Source organism: Temnothorax nylanderi, unplaced genomic scaffold (assembly GCF_030848795.1).
Source record: "Temnothorax nylanderi isolate EJ_2023f unplaced genomic scaffold, tnyl_v1.0 TNYL_tig0048_pilon, whole genome shotgun sequence".
Classification (NCBI taxonomy): Eukaryota; Metazoa; Arthropoda; class Insecta; order Hymenoptera; family Formicidae; genus Temnothorax; species Temnothorax nylanderi.
Window position 1 is genome coordinate 148820 of NW_027249110.1, and position 15256 is coordinate 164075.

At 42.6% G+C, this 15256-nt stretch overlaps 1 protein-coding gene across 2 annotated transcripts; it reads left to right on the plus strand.

The window, feature by feature from the left end:
* The first annotated feature begins 116 nt into the window (after positions 1–116).
* LOC139772282 (uncharacterized) lies at positions 117–14692 on the plus strand. Of its 2 annotated transcripts, XM_071705841.1 has the most exons (5): positions 117–272; positions 404–569; positions 1311–1599; positions 1707–1901; positions 10478–14692. In XM_071705841.1, the coding sequence occupies exons 4-5, from the start codon at positions 1848–1850 to the stop codon at positions 12335–12337; spliced, it is 1914 nt and encodes a 637-aa protein (XP_071561942.1). In that variant the 5' UTR covers positions 117–272; positions 404–569; positions 1311–1599; positions 1707–1847; the 3' UTR covers positions 12338–14692. The 2 variants fall into 2 exon arrangements, with proteins under 2 accessions (XP_071561942.1, XP_071561943.1); XM_071705842.1 differs by lacking the exon at positions 1707–1901.
* The last annotated feature ends 564 nt before the right edge of the window (positions 14693–15256 follow it).

The following is a 15256-nucleotide window of genomic DNA, read 5'->3' on the forward strand; positions in this document are numbered from 1 at the left end:
GGAAGGCGAAGGTCATTGCGCGACTTGCGCGAGGCGACGTGCGTATTACCACGTATTACCTGACAGACACCCGAGACCCGAGACAGTCCCGACCAGTCCCGACTCCTGAACTCCTGACACCCGTTCAATTCGTCTTCGACGCGATGTAAATCGACGCATCGTCCCTGTCATCATCATAATTAATCGTCGCGTCCGTAGCAGGAGTTTATCGTGAAAATAACATCTGCCGAATTTTTTTACCTAATGAATGTAATTTTAGGATGCGTAAACAGGTAACGAACGTTCATAATTGTAACTCGATCCTTTATATTTTATTTTCCTATATAAATATGTTTTCTAAATATGTGATTCGTAATATAGATAACATAAATAATATATAGATAAGATAACGATATTTTTCTAGGAAGGTGCAATTTACGTCAATTTCTTTTCAAAGAGGATTTGCGTACAGTAAAAGAGCAATTCAAGGAAGTATAAATTTAACCTAATGAATTCAGTTGCAAGATGTCAAAGGGGAGCGAACGCTTTCGCAATTTTTGCCTATTTCCTGCGTATAGATGCAAATACAGGTATTCGAAAGAGCCAGCCAGAAATAATTAGGCGAATTACAACGTCATCGGTACGTCGATAAATAGTCGATGTCTTAAATATTTTGATATCTTTGTCACCTTGGAACTTTATAATTGCTTTTATGTCAGTTGAGCAATTGCGAATATTTCTGTAAGATTTCTATTATTCTCTCTATATGCTAATTCTACGCCGAATCAATGCAAAGCACAATATGTATATTTAATGTAGAATTGGTCGAAAACACAGAATAATATTATAGAAATATTCGTACTCAATTAACATAAGACAATTATGATGAAAGATTAAAGATGATAAAAATATCGATCAGTATTTGACCATTCATCGACGCCGAATCGATGTCGATTTAATTAATTATTTCTGGCTGGGGTATTTAGGTGTGAGTACAAGCGTAACGATCAGAAATGTATAATACAGATATATTGGAAAGATGGAACATCTCTAATATCCATTTCTGTAATAATCAATATAGATTAATTTTAATCTTGGTTTAACTTACTTTCTATCTTTTTCTACTATCTAGTTCTACGAATTAAAAAAAGATAAAAAGTGAATTAAACTGGGAATTAAAGTGAGTTAATCTACATTATAGTAGATTGGTAGAAATGGAATACAAGGAAGAGATCTGTATTTAAGCACTCTTATATTCAAATATCGGCCACCGACGTGCATCCGTGCATCCGTGCATCCGACGTAACTGATATCCCGTTTCCCTCCCTCAGGAAATGCGTTCGGGGAACGCGACGGAAATGGGTCACGGAAACGCTGGGGTATTCAAAGGAGCCGATCCGCGACGGCCGAAAGCGGCGAGACGCAGCTGCTGGACAGTGAACCTGCCACCTGTACGTGTAACTTGTAACGTACGTGTGTTAACACCGGTGGGGTACGTGACCCCACCTCTGTCGCGCATCAGGGAGACTATCACTGCCTACCTACCTATTCAGGAGATCATCTTCCCGAGTAAAAGCCGAGTACTGAACGAGCGTGGGCACAGACAGCATCATGCGCTTGGTGAGTACGAAACCATTCATTCACTGAGATCAGCTTCCTCACTTAGTGAACTTTCCTTTGATTTTCTCTTCTTTCTCTCTTTTTTTCTCGTTTCTTCGAAACAATAGATCTCTTCTTCGCGGTGGTGGGTTACGTATCCTCGTGCCAAGTGACAGTGACTCGAATAATATCGATCTCGATGAGTGCCAAGTGATCGGATCGAAGTTTAGGAAGACCTCGATAGTGCACGCAAATTTTATCCCGTAAAAATGCATATAGGGAACAAAAAGAAATCGAATATTAGTAATCGAGACAGTCTCTCGGTAAGTTCCAGTTAGGATGTCTTGAAGAAGAAGAAAAAAAAAAAAAAACGGTGACGTCGTGTGTTCGATGTCTTTCTTCTCGGTTTCTCTTTTTTTTTTTTTTCGTGGAGCGAAACGACGGATAATCCAAGTTGAATTAATAAAGTTGTCGTCATAAAATTGAATGCTATTACCTGGAGATAGCAGCCTTCCCACAAGTAATTCTAGTACTGACTAAATGCGTACGCATTGATACTCGAGTAGATACTTGAGTTTCTAGCTGCGAAGAAACCCACGGTGTGAGCATTTCACGATGGCCACTTTCTTCTTCCATCATATGTTTCGCGACTTCCAGATTCACAAGTGTACGTACCGTACCCGCGCGCGGAAGGGACATATGCATGCTTTTCTACTTAACGGTTTCCGATAGCTGTTTAATGAAATCGTTTCTCCGGTTGGCCCGATTTTTCGCGCGACCGTGTCAGCCGTCAGATAATATTTCCGGTAAATATTAACGATTTCACCAAATAAAAACACGCTATTGCGTGTAATTAGCAAATTAGCATCAGTGTCGCGCAATATAGTCTGAAGAAATTAACATATTGTGGATATCAGCCAAATTTTATATTTGTAGTTGCACAGTTGTGTCCGCGCGCGTACACTTCAGTATATTCAAAAGTAATGATTAACTTAATAGTTGTTTCGTTTAAATTCTATTTTTCATTCACCATTACTTTGTATATTAATATATTAATATAGAGATATTTTAGATTTTTTTTAAACATTGGTTTAAAAAAATCAATGTTTAATTACATATTTATTTAAAAGCCAGTGTTTTCTCTTTAAAGTCTGAATACCTGAAACTAAAAAGTCTTTTACATCAATCACTTTGCTTTTGGAAACGACTTTCGCTGATTGGGCGAAAATCCGTGACAAACGTTAATAAATGTCAATTTCGTCCTCATATTTTTAAAGCGGTCCACAGCGGTACAGCTCCCGAGATTAATTCGAAACGAAGAAACTAAATACAGTCATTTTGTAGTTGCTGATTCAGGTAAAAAGGTCGATCCTCTCGCGGTCTCCGCAATTTACTTGTTGGCGTCCACTTTACGGCAATTCACCGTGAAGCCGACTAGGCTCATTACCAATCGCATTAATGAATCGAGGTGCTCCGGTGCAGTCGTTGGACCACTGGATCAATTTCTACTCGCTCGCGAATCGCGCGATGGCGAGACACGCGAGCGCACGTTGATGGATTATACGCTTCTAACGACCCAGTTGTCATGTAGCACGGTCGCGTGTTGCGTTAATTAACATTAGGCTTAGTTTCACGGGCAGATTGAAGCTGAGGTTCGTCATGCGAGCCGTTAATTTGGAATGATTGAGATTGATCGCTGTACCGTGGAAAAAGGGTATATATATATATATATATGTGTGTGTGTGTATATAAAAGGAATGTACTTATATAAAAAAGAAAGGGAGAAGAGAGAAAAAGATAGTGAAACCTCTGGAATTGAGATATACTCGTCGCGGTCTACATGCATACGATATATGCTCTCTCCTCGTATAAGTTCGATCAATGGACCAGACGAAAGATTACATGCAGAAATGTAGACGCGTACCTACGTGAGAGTTCATTCGAAATTGGCACAGGGCGCGGCGGAGAAACGGAAATTGATCTGAAACAATCTAATCAAATTGATTTGATGGATCGTAAAGGTTGCATTCAATTCCATGGATTTGTGCGATGTGAGCGCGCACGATAATTTTCTCCCGATTACACCTCGAACAATCAATTTTTCCGGTTTTCTAATCGACGCGCAACGTATCGTTCGCGGGGAAAAAGCACCTTCGAGGATCTCTTCTGTCTGAATGGATTATTTGAGATCTCTCATTTTAATGCACGTTATGCACGGTCATGCCGACGAGATACTTGTGGTCGATGGCGACGATGGCGCGCGCATTTCGAGAGAAAGTAATTATATCAGGGATTTGATGACGTGAAGGGATGGGCGTGGATACCTGTGTCAGACGGCGAGTTCGATGACCCTCGAAAGCAGATGGCATCCTTTTCGAGCCGCGGGCCGCGGCCCGCAGGCCGCGGGAAGAAAGTTCTTCTTCTCTTCTTTTTTTTTCCTCCGTTTCGAGCGACGCAACGATCCATTCTTGAACGCGAGATAAGCCGGATAAAAACGTATTACACGGCAGGCAAATTCTTACGAAACGGTAACCGACCATGCCGCCTAGACGTGCACGGGGGCTTCTAATCAAGAACGGCATGCACGTAATAGTAACGGTAGCCGGAGATTCCACCTGCCTCTTCTCTGAATGAGAAACAGAGTTTCCGGACGTTTCGTAAGATCGTATCGGTATATCTGGACGGATTCTCTCTGCCACAGGTCCGTCCAACTACGCCAGAAGTCTACGCGCGCCCGTAACAAATCAATAACTTCCTTAATAATCGCGAACGTACAGTTTCGCGGTCCGTTGGAGCCACGATTTTTCGCGTCGAAAGTGGAAAGTCGCGCGCTCATCGGCATCCTTTCGTTCGGCATAGATCCTTCGGCAGCCGTCCCAACGCCTAAGGTCACGTACGACGGAACAATCGCGTTAAACCGCTCCCATATTTCAGATTTTTCCGATACTTTCCTCCGCCGCGCCGCGCCGAGCGGAGCCGCTAGCCGACTCGACCGCGCGCAGCTACCTCGATAACTTTCCAAGACCCAATCCTTTGTCGGGTCACGCGGAAAGATACTCTATCACGAGTATGATATTATTGGTATTAGGTGTATAAAGTATACCCGGCGTAGAATGCTCGAGACCACCCTTTGTCCGTTAGGTGATCTTACGAGTCTATAACTGTCGAGGCATGAGGAAGATAATAGAGTTTCTAGGAAATTCTCAGACGATAGGAGATAGAAATCTCAGCAACATTCTAGCCAATTATCGAGCTCGAACCAATTTAGATTGATGGATACGTCTGTATCCGTGTACTTGGGCCAAAATAAAGCGTTTCGAGCGGCAGAGACACGGACACGGTCCTTCGACGGAGGCTCCCGTCTCGACTTTCTCTCCGAGCTCGCGATACGATACGGCGCGCGGCGCGCCGCGGTGCAGCGCAATTATTTAATTGCATTCGGGCGCATTGGCCCATCTTCTCTGGCTAGGTCTGCACGTTACTCAACGCCAAGGACTCGTTGTATAATCTGTATACGTACTTGGCGACATCGCCGAGATGCGCTTTCACGTTTTCCCATTTCCGCGTTTCTGTGTCTCATATGTCCGAAAGATGTAGGATGTAGGAGGTAGGAGGTGTCTCTCGGCACATCGTAGTCAACGGCGAAGAGTCGATTACAGGGTGAGAAAATGAGTAAAAAGTGAAATAGATATTAGCGATCGGTTGCGCGATTCTTGGGAGAAACGAATTTGGACGCGGACAGTGTCGTTTTTCTACTGTTTTTGCCACGTGTTGTCTCTGCCGAATGCGCTTGTCAGATGTGATATCGTTAACCAAGATTGAAATGGATTAGGATATATCCCCCCAGATCCAAATTAACTTCGGGCAGCTAGAGTATCATAGGTCCATAAGTCTAATAATTTCCCTTGCTTATTACAAGATTACGTCGATTGTCCGAGTGGGTCTTGAGAGATAATGTAAAATTTATGTCGGAAACGTAATGACGATAATCAGGATAATTTAATGTCAAACACACTTATCTTCGGACCTTCCAATGCAGTACATGCAAGATTTGTATTACATCGAAAATCGATTCTTCCTTAAAAATTTTGAGGACGGTTATTATCTGGTTATACAACTTTGCAATTTCCACCGTTAGATGTTTTTGCAAATAACGCTAAGATTGAAAGGTTCTGTGAAAAATTTGTCATTATAAGTTAAAGGATGTTGAGAAATACTGTCTGAATTACTAATTTCTAACGTACAATACTAATTTCTAACATACATCGATTGCACAAAACACATTACCTAACGATAAGTCACGACTCCACCAAAGGTTCATTTCTCTGTATCGATAGTTTGGGAAAAATTGATTCCAAATTAAAGAATTCGTCCAATATTAAAAAGAGAACGTCAGGAGTGTTAGAATATCTCGTACGCCATCTCCATCGAGGGCGTGAGAAGAGCTCTAAAATGAGCGAGGAAACATCGTGATACTTTGTGTTACGCACATATATAATTAGTGCAAATTTGCAAGCGCGCATTTTCTTGCATTCGATACATTCACAATAAGGAAGCTCCGCCGTCGATGTTAGGCGGTGAGAAAAATGCGGCCGGGCGTGTTGCCGCTCAGATGATGTTGCGTCAAACCGTTTCGTCGTAATCCGGCACAAAAGCCGAGCCTACAAGTCTGTAGGTAACTGACGGCCCGGCGCGGGCGCGGCCGCGGCGTGGCGGTTTTAATGCCTGTCACGCCGCGCCGCGCCGCGCGGCAAGAGTACGCCGAGTTGAAGCAAGTTCACGAGCGTTGCGCATCCTCGACATACTGCCGAGTGAAAGTGCCGCCTGCTCTCGCGGTTTCTTCTTCCTCATCTTCTGACTTCCACCGCGCCAACAGTGTTATTGCGGAGCCGGATCAACATGACGAGTTCTCTCACGCTGTTTCCCCACTCCGATCGCGCATGGCGTGAAACAGATTTTTCGTCTTCTCCTCCTTCGATTAACGCGACAGATTTCTCGCTATCATTGTCATCTATTCACGTCCTCTATTCGATTCATATTTTGAAACGCACATTTTGTCAAGCGAGTGATAAGTTCGTAACGAGCGATGTACCAAAAATTGTATTAAATTGTATTCAAAAAAATTTAATTATAATTGAGATTGGCAGCATAATTAAACACTCTATATAATTGATTATATTTATCTATAAGGCTAAATTTTTTTGTATTTTACTATTGACTTATGTACAACAACGCACGACGTTTATAAGAATCCATAGTACTTTGCTCTGGGTTAATTATATTGTTTGAAAACTGATCACCTTAATGGCACGGTACAATCTGAATGAATAAAATAGGAGGTGTTGAAGTCTGGAAAATGGTTATAATAATTTGGGATTTAATTGTCTCAGTCTGATTACCATTGTGAAGCAATTAACTTCGCTTGCTTATGTCTGTCGTTATGTATTTAATTAAGGTAGTTTCGTTCATTAAACATTCGGGTAACACATAGCATATCTCCTGGTTTCGACTGCACTATTATGCTGCTTTAAATCCGATCTGTAGAACAGAATCGACTCTATTCTTATAATTTATTAAACTTTCGTCGATATTTTAATAACTCAAGCATATAATTTTAATCTTGACGGCGCAAAATTTATTCCAACGATGACGCAACATTTATTTCCAACGACGCGCAACTAATAACTAATCGACGCGAAATCCGAAGTTTCCTTTGCATTATCTTCTATCGCGCGCATTGTCAATTCAACGATTCTATAGTTATGTTGTAGGCGCGGTGAAACTCGCGGTGTTATTCTCCGCGATGGAAAATGATGGGTCAGGAGTTCGCCACGCGAAAATGTCCGTAATCAAAGATTCGCGATAGCCAAATATGAGACTCCGAGATCCTTTTAACAACCGGTTGTGGTCGATTTATCGTGCGGACAACGCTCGTCTTCCTCGCTCGTCTCGCAGTAATTTTTCTTTCCTAGCGCATATATACGCATATTTATGCGGCTTTCGACTTTTTCGTCGCCGATTAATTAGCGTTTCTGCAATTACGTGCGGCGGGAAATTACTTAACGTGTGTCTATAAATCCGTCGCGGCGGTGACACGTGTCAGGCGGGGGGTTCTCGGTCGGCGAGTTTCGAAAGTGAAACCAACGTCAAAAGCGCGATGTGAATCAGTTCCAGCATCCAGACTATTATTAAAAGATACGACACCTGCAAGTCGGCGTGCCCCTCGCGTTTGTACGTAAAGATTAATGAGACGCTGGACCAACACGGAGGTACGGGAGGATATGCTTGTTACAGGTTTAGAAAGTTTCCAAAGTTGACTAATCGTTGGTATGCGTCGTGCCGTTCCGTTATTTTTTATTGTCAACGCTCCGCACAAGTTTATAGCCGCGAAGGGGATATTCAGTGTTTATGAGACTCGAAGTGAACAAAAGGTCTCATGAAAATTCTAATCATCTTACGCCTCCGCCACGTTCGCGCAATATATACTCCGGTATGGCTTCTCTTAGAAGTATGCGGCGAGTCAAATTAACCATCCAAGCGAGATCGAACGAAAGGACGGGACGGGCTGCTCTACAGCAGCGCGGCGCTAAACGTCGCAGCTCCCTGTTATATTATGTGTAAATTACGGGATGGTTTACAGACGTCTAACAGACTTTCCCCTTTTGCGGCAAGAGCGCCGGCATTTAAAGCGGGCTTGTTGCGCGATGAATACATAATTTGATAATTCTCCACGTTCGCGTTGTTGACCCGGCGCGGCGGCGCGGCGCGCGGCGTGTCGTTCTGTTGTTTTCCTCCGGGTGCGGTGTAACTTTCTTTACAAATGTCAGAGGTACGGCTCTCGTGTGGTGTGATACGGCGCTTCTTTTTTTCCTCTCTTTGTTTACGCACGCTTCGAACGCGAAGAACGCTTACGAACGCTTAGCGCCGGTGGAATCCACTCATTTTCTCCGATTCACGGTTGACGGGGAATTATGGTTGATAGTACTTGGATAACTTCTCTTCCTTCTCCCTCGTCGCTTTACGGCCCGGCGAAAACAGAATTTCCTCGACGCGCATGCGAACGTGTCATACCGATGCTCCCACCGCGGCAATTTGACGGATCACAATCGGGGTGAAAGTTCAAAACCCACAAATCGCTTCCGATAGATAGCTCGTGGCCTTTCTAGGGCGTAACCGATCGTGCCATCACGATGGATTACGTGTTGCCGACCCGTTTGAATAAATCCCGTAGATCATGCGTTTGAATAAAACCGACGGATCATGCGACGACCTCGTTTAAAATGGTATCTGAACGCGCTACCTTGATAATGAATAATCAAACACTGTCCGTTGTCCGAGAGGTCTTTCACATCGGTCATCATCGTCACGTGTCATTATGGAAACGAAAGGAACGCGGCCATTAAACGTAAAAGCATCATCAAGGCGGCACTTTCCCAAATTGCTCGTTCGTAACTACCTGAGGTAGTGACGACAAATAATTATAGGTGTGGAGTCCAAGTAGAGAAGATGATTATTGTGAATGGATTAATAGAAAAAAATTGTTCGCTATTTATTCACCGAGGGAACATAACGCGAAAAACGGATATTAACTTTTTAATTCCTATAAAATCTTAAAACCAAAAGGAGCATAGGAAAAATTTCTTGAGCACGCACTTTCGATGTATTTACTTTTACTTTCATAACTTAATACCGTGAGAACGGGAAACATCTGAAAGCATCTCCATTATGCTAAACATTACACGGCAATGCCGGAATGCAATAAAACTGACGATACTTTGAAAATTCTGCGAGAGTTGAGATGAAGCACGTAACTCGGGCGTTTTTACGGTAGTCCTCGTCATGCTGAATTTCGATTATTCGCGGCAATGTAACAAAGCTCTCGGAGGCATCCATCCGAGTTTCTCTTCACTTAAATACCAAAGTTTATTCCCAAGAGCCCGCGCATATGTGCTCTATACACGTGCGTAATTAAAGATACGCGCTTCTAATTGCATTCGAGCTCAACAGAAACATAATGGAATCCCCGCTGAGTTCTCGCGTTTATCGTTTCCTTCCTTGATCGATATTCGTCTCCTTTACCTTTTAACTCGTTAAATTATTATTCTTAGGCAATCTTAGTGCGTAAGTAAGCAAACTGACAAAATTTTAAAGAATTCTAAAAAATGCATTCTTTTACTTAATAATAATCATATATATTAAAAAATTACTAATAATAATAATATACATATATTTAAAAAAAAACTATTATGTGGCCTGCAAAATAGTTAACAAGAAAATAGCTTCCGCTGAAAACTTATTATATTCGTTATTATATACAATTTTCAATTTTCCAAGAAGCATTTAATTATGCATGCGCGTCTTTTCGGCGACGACAGACGTGTACGTGTATGCGCGTTCTCGCGTAATTACATAAAATATGCAAATCGCCGGTCTCCCTCATATACGGCTCGAAAGCCATAGGTACGTGTTTACCATGTTTTTAGGAGGAGAAAATCGCCTACGGGTCGTTGTGAATCTTCCACTTCATAACGGGACTCACGGAGATAGACTCAGGCGGACACAGAAACTTTTAGCTTTCAATCTCTCTCGAATCAATACGGTGAAACCAGTCATAAATGTTTATTTTTGTGTCATCAAAATCTCCTCAATATCGTCACATTTTTTAAAAAAATACTGCCAGTGGTTTATCTTTTCCCAAATAACCTGGTTGCATTAAAATGACCTTTAATCGTGATTGAAAGGAATCTCGATACACAGATCAGTGACATAGGGATTAATTTTGCCACAACAGTTTAGCTTCATTGCACGATAAAGAATATCGACACTTAGCAATTATCAATAAATGTAATCTAGTCTGTGCAATACAATATTGTCTTAATATCTCATTATAATTTTGCAGGTGGCCATATCAATTTTAGTAGCCTGCCTCAGTCTGGCTAGGTCTCAGAAGTCTGAGATCTCAGCTAAGGCTCTTGAAACTGCACCACCTGCGGTAAAACTCGACAAAAATCTGCGGCAAGCGTTGCTGAGAGCGCTGACGGAACTAGAGGCCGAATCCGCGGAGCAACGAAAGGATGAAGATGAAAAATCGCTCATTATGACTGTTGAAAAGACTTTCGATGAAGTGGTTAAGAAAAACCTGAATAATAATATCGGCGTGATACCGAAAGCCTCCTTCTCGTTCGACAATTTTCCGGGAGATGAGGAAATCGTCAACGAGGAAAAATTGCAGAATTCGAGCTTTCTCGAGTCAAAGAGGTACGTTTCCTCGAGTCCGTCGGCGATGATAGAAAAAGCGAGTCACGACGACGCCAGAAGCTTCCACGTGCAGAATGTGGCTCTTCCAGATAAAAGTACAACGCCACGAACTGAATCTAAAGTGGATCTGCCGGGAACGAAGAAAACTCCCGCGGGCTCGGCCACGGTCAGCAAGGTCGAGAGTATCACGCTGAAACCGATTACGCAATTATCAGAGAGTTTGACGCAAAGCGCTAGCAACGGGATTACCAATACCAACGCGCTGATCACCCCGAAACCGACTGCATCTAGTCCGACAGTTCCGCTCAGGAGCAATCTCACTTTGTCTTCTAGCGCTAATAAGGAAAGAGATCAAGCGGAGGAAGTGAAAATTTTCCAAGCGCCTTTGGTTGCGGCCTTCACGGTGCAGCAAGATGAGCTTGGTGTACCGAAGAGCATCGTGCCGATATACAGGCAATCAGGCGATGGACAGGCCCTGACTCTTCAGGAGCAGTTGGAATTCAAACAGAAATTACTGGAGCAGCAGCTGGCGGAGTTGCAGCAGCAGCAAATCCAGCAGACGCAGTTTCTCGCCAGGCAACGTCAACTGTACGATCAGCAGTTGAGACAGAAACAGCAGCAACTATATCTTCAGGAACAGGCTAGAATCAAGCACTTAGAAGAACAGGCTAAAATCAAACAATTGGAGGAACAGCGTTTGAGGCAGCTGGAGGAGCAGAGGATCTACCGTTTCCATCAACACAATCATTTCCCATTGCTGCAGAAGTCGCACATATTCGAACAATCGAACGTATTGCCGCTTCAGCCGCCCCAGCCACCCCAGCCACTCCAGCCGCCCCAGCCGCCTCTGGAGCCTACGGTTCATCTTCAACCAAGCGTGTCCCTGGAGGTTCCCAGCGTCGCGGCACCCTCATTATTCCGCTCAAACTATCAGGAGCAGTTACATTTCCAGCAGTTCCGTCAGCAACCTCAACCACAGCCCCAACCCCAGCCCCAACCACAGCCTCAACTCCAGCAACAGCATCAGCATCAGCATCAGCATCAGCATCAGCATCAGCCTCAGCATCAGCAGCGATTGCAACAGAATTTCGTTTCGTTTCCTACTGACTTCCAGCCGCCCGTTGTGCCGGCTACGAGATTTAACAGGCAGGAAGCCTTTAATGCAGTTGGCAATTTTGGTTTCAACCTGGATAACAAGCAACCGCCTCCTTCGAGGAACACATTTAATTTCAACGCGATACCAAGGAACCCGAATACGTTCGTTTACAATCCCTATGTGCAGTTCAGGCAGATCCCAACAAGGGCGCAGCCGCCCGCCAAGCAAATCCAACGTCTGATTTATCAATCGGGAGTCGCCGGTGAGTTGGGCAACATACAGGGTCCAGGTGACGAAGATCTCAACATCGTGTCCAAGGTATTGGCGCTGAACGTTGGCGCGTTACCCAACAAGAACTATAATCAATTCATCACGAATAATCGCAGCAAATTGGGCAGCGCGTGAACAGACAGATAGACGTATCGATGTAAAACTTGGACGAGTCGTGTAAATCATTACAGGACGATATTAGCAAGGTGAAATCGAGCTCTCTCTTTTTTCTCTCTGTCCCTCTATCTCCTCTTCCTCTCTGCTTCTCTCTTTCGTCCCTCACCTGTTTTCTTTCTATCTTGGCCTACTCTTTATATGGATATCTTCTAATTTCTCGAATCTTTGGCATTGAAACACATACAAACACGCATACGCGCATACACGCATACATCGGTGACAAAAGTCCGGATATCACCACGGATTTTGCACATACGTACACACGCACTCATACGTACATACGGAGAACGGTTATTCATAGCTCGCGAGAGGACGCGGGATGACTCGGTAAGTTCAATAGTACGCGAGTCATGACGATAGTAACCTTGAATATACCAGCATCCAAGTGAAATCGAATCGTTGCGAATCGTTTTTTTGCCCTCGGTGTTGCCCTCCGCGAGATTTTACTCTCCGTCAAATCTCGAGGATCGATAGGAGCGTGAGACAAAGATGTAGGAATATAGCGCTTCGGGAAGGCGGGAGAATCGGCACAACGAGAAAGCTATTTCCTTGGCGAGCGTATAATGCTGTATTAATTACGATTGTATGTATCTCAAAACAAGGGCCTTCCCGTGCCCGTGTAACGGCCTTCCCGTGCCCGATTACGCAAGTTCGCACTTGGTTTGCGTGACGCATGACGCATGACACTATGTATATAATTGTGTGACTCCAGTCCCGCTTCCTTGTCCCTTTTGATTTTCACTTCCATTCTTGATACAACGCTCGGCGACGTGAAAACACTGCCAGTCCTCGTCGATAATAGCTAGAGCACGCTCAACGGCAGAGAACGCGAAAAAGCACGTAATCATAAAACGTAACCGTAGCAATAAGAGTATTTATGTTAAATGTTAACAGAGGAGGAGGAGGATTAATTTATGCGCTTGACATGACAGGAAAGAAGGCGAAAATCTCGCCGGACTCGCATTATATAGTTTTATGTTATTACGTTCCACTTGGGTTTGACGCTCGAGAGACGAAAGAAAGGAAAATATCTCGCAATTTGTTCTCGGCAAATATGGCTCGCGAATTTGCCGTAGCCGTTTTCGAAATTCGACAAGTTGAATAAATCCTATGCCAGCTTTCTAATATATGCGCCTAACAGATTATTATTTGTACTCTAAGAAAAGATTAATTCACCCGTCTAATTACTCTTCAGTTAAATCTCCGTTGAAAAAAAAAAAAAATAAAAAACCGTCAAATCCAAGTTTATTAAAGATCAAAACTCTATATTATTGATTAGCTGACGTTCTACAGCCTACGGCATAGCCTGTGTGTATATCGAGTTGGTTCTAATGAGTTAGTCTTCTAACGAGACGCACACACACACGGAGAGCTCGTACGGGATCAGGGGTCTCGCGAAGTCGTGCATTGAGCCGCGCATCGGGATTGAAAACGCTTCTTCGACTGTAAATAAACTTTCCCCGGCGGGTACCACACAATGCCGACGAGGAAGCCGCCGACGCGACGCGACGCGACGCGACGGGAGAGACACATCTCTCGCGCGTATATATACGTGTACGTGTATGTCCTCAATTTCACAAAGCGTTTGGCACAGATCCGTGATTTCACCCGGCGCGGCGGGCGAATCGGCGAATCTCGTGGGACATCGGCGTCTCTCTTGTTTTACTTGTCTTAAAAATTCGGTTAAACTTACAGACAATTACGTTAATTTAGCGAGTGTCACATCTATTCGGGGTATCATTGTAATCAACAAGCGACAACGCCATGATAATTTGTCTCATTGTCTCCCGCACGTATATGAATTATATGTGTCCGATGTGTGTTCACTCGCCGTGTTGGAAATAATGCATTTTGCCATTCTCTTTCTCATAAATTCTCTCGACAGTAATCCGATAACATCATGAATCATCTCTTCAGCGCCGTCATTTATTTATTCGATTCGATATTCGAACGCTACGCGATTTTCCTGCCTCAACGCTGGAAATGAGTAACGCGCTAAACGCGCGTCTTGATTAAAGATTTAAACCTTTGTCTGGAAACTGAAATCGATGTTGGATGCGATGCACCTTCGGCGAGAGTGACTGCGTGAGCGAAAGTTGATGGCGATTCGTTCATAAATGCGAGTTCTTTACGAGCGCTAGCTGCGAGCTGCGAGGCTTTGCGCGACTGAACGTAACGTTAAAATAAAATAACATTAAAATAAAATATAGATAATGTTAGACGTAATCTCGATATAATTTGCTTATAATTTATCTGACGCTGGATTGTACGAATTCTTGTGTATAAATGTTAATAAACTAATTTGTTTACAAAGTGGTTACTTTATCACAAATTAATCGTGGAAAATACATGCAGAAACTTTATTAAAATGTTATAATATATTTGAAAAAGTTTTTAATTAAAAAACTATTATATTATAATATATATAAATTATATACGAATTAAAATTTTGTAAGTTACTATATTGATCAAAATTGCAATAATGAGGAAGAATAATGATTTTTAATTTTTTACAGATTATTTTAAAAATAATAAAATAATTAAGGACTCTCAATAATAATAAGAACATAAAAGAAATTGGCAATAAGAGAGTCGACGCGGATTATTAAAATAAATTATTATCGGCATAAATTATCGTAAATTGTAATTTTAATTGTATTTTAATTTTGAATTAGAAGTTGGTACTTAACATCATTAATATTGACAATATTATAGTTGTGCGTGAATTGTCTTCAAAAATACAATTTCTGTTAAACAAAATATTTACTTTAAATTGTATAAAAATATGTGCTTTATATGTAAATATGTATTTCGAAACCTTTCTTCTCAAAGCAAGCATTTTATTGAAATCAAATTCGCTGCGCACGCGCGAAAAAC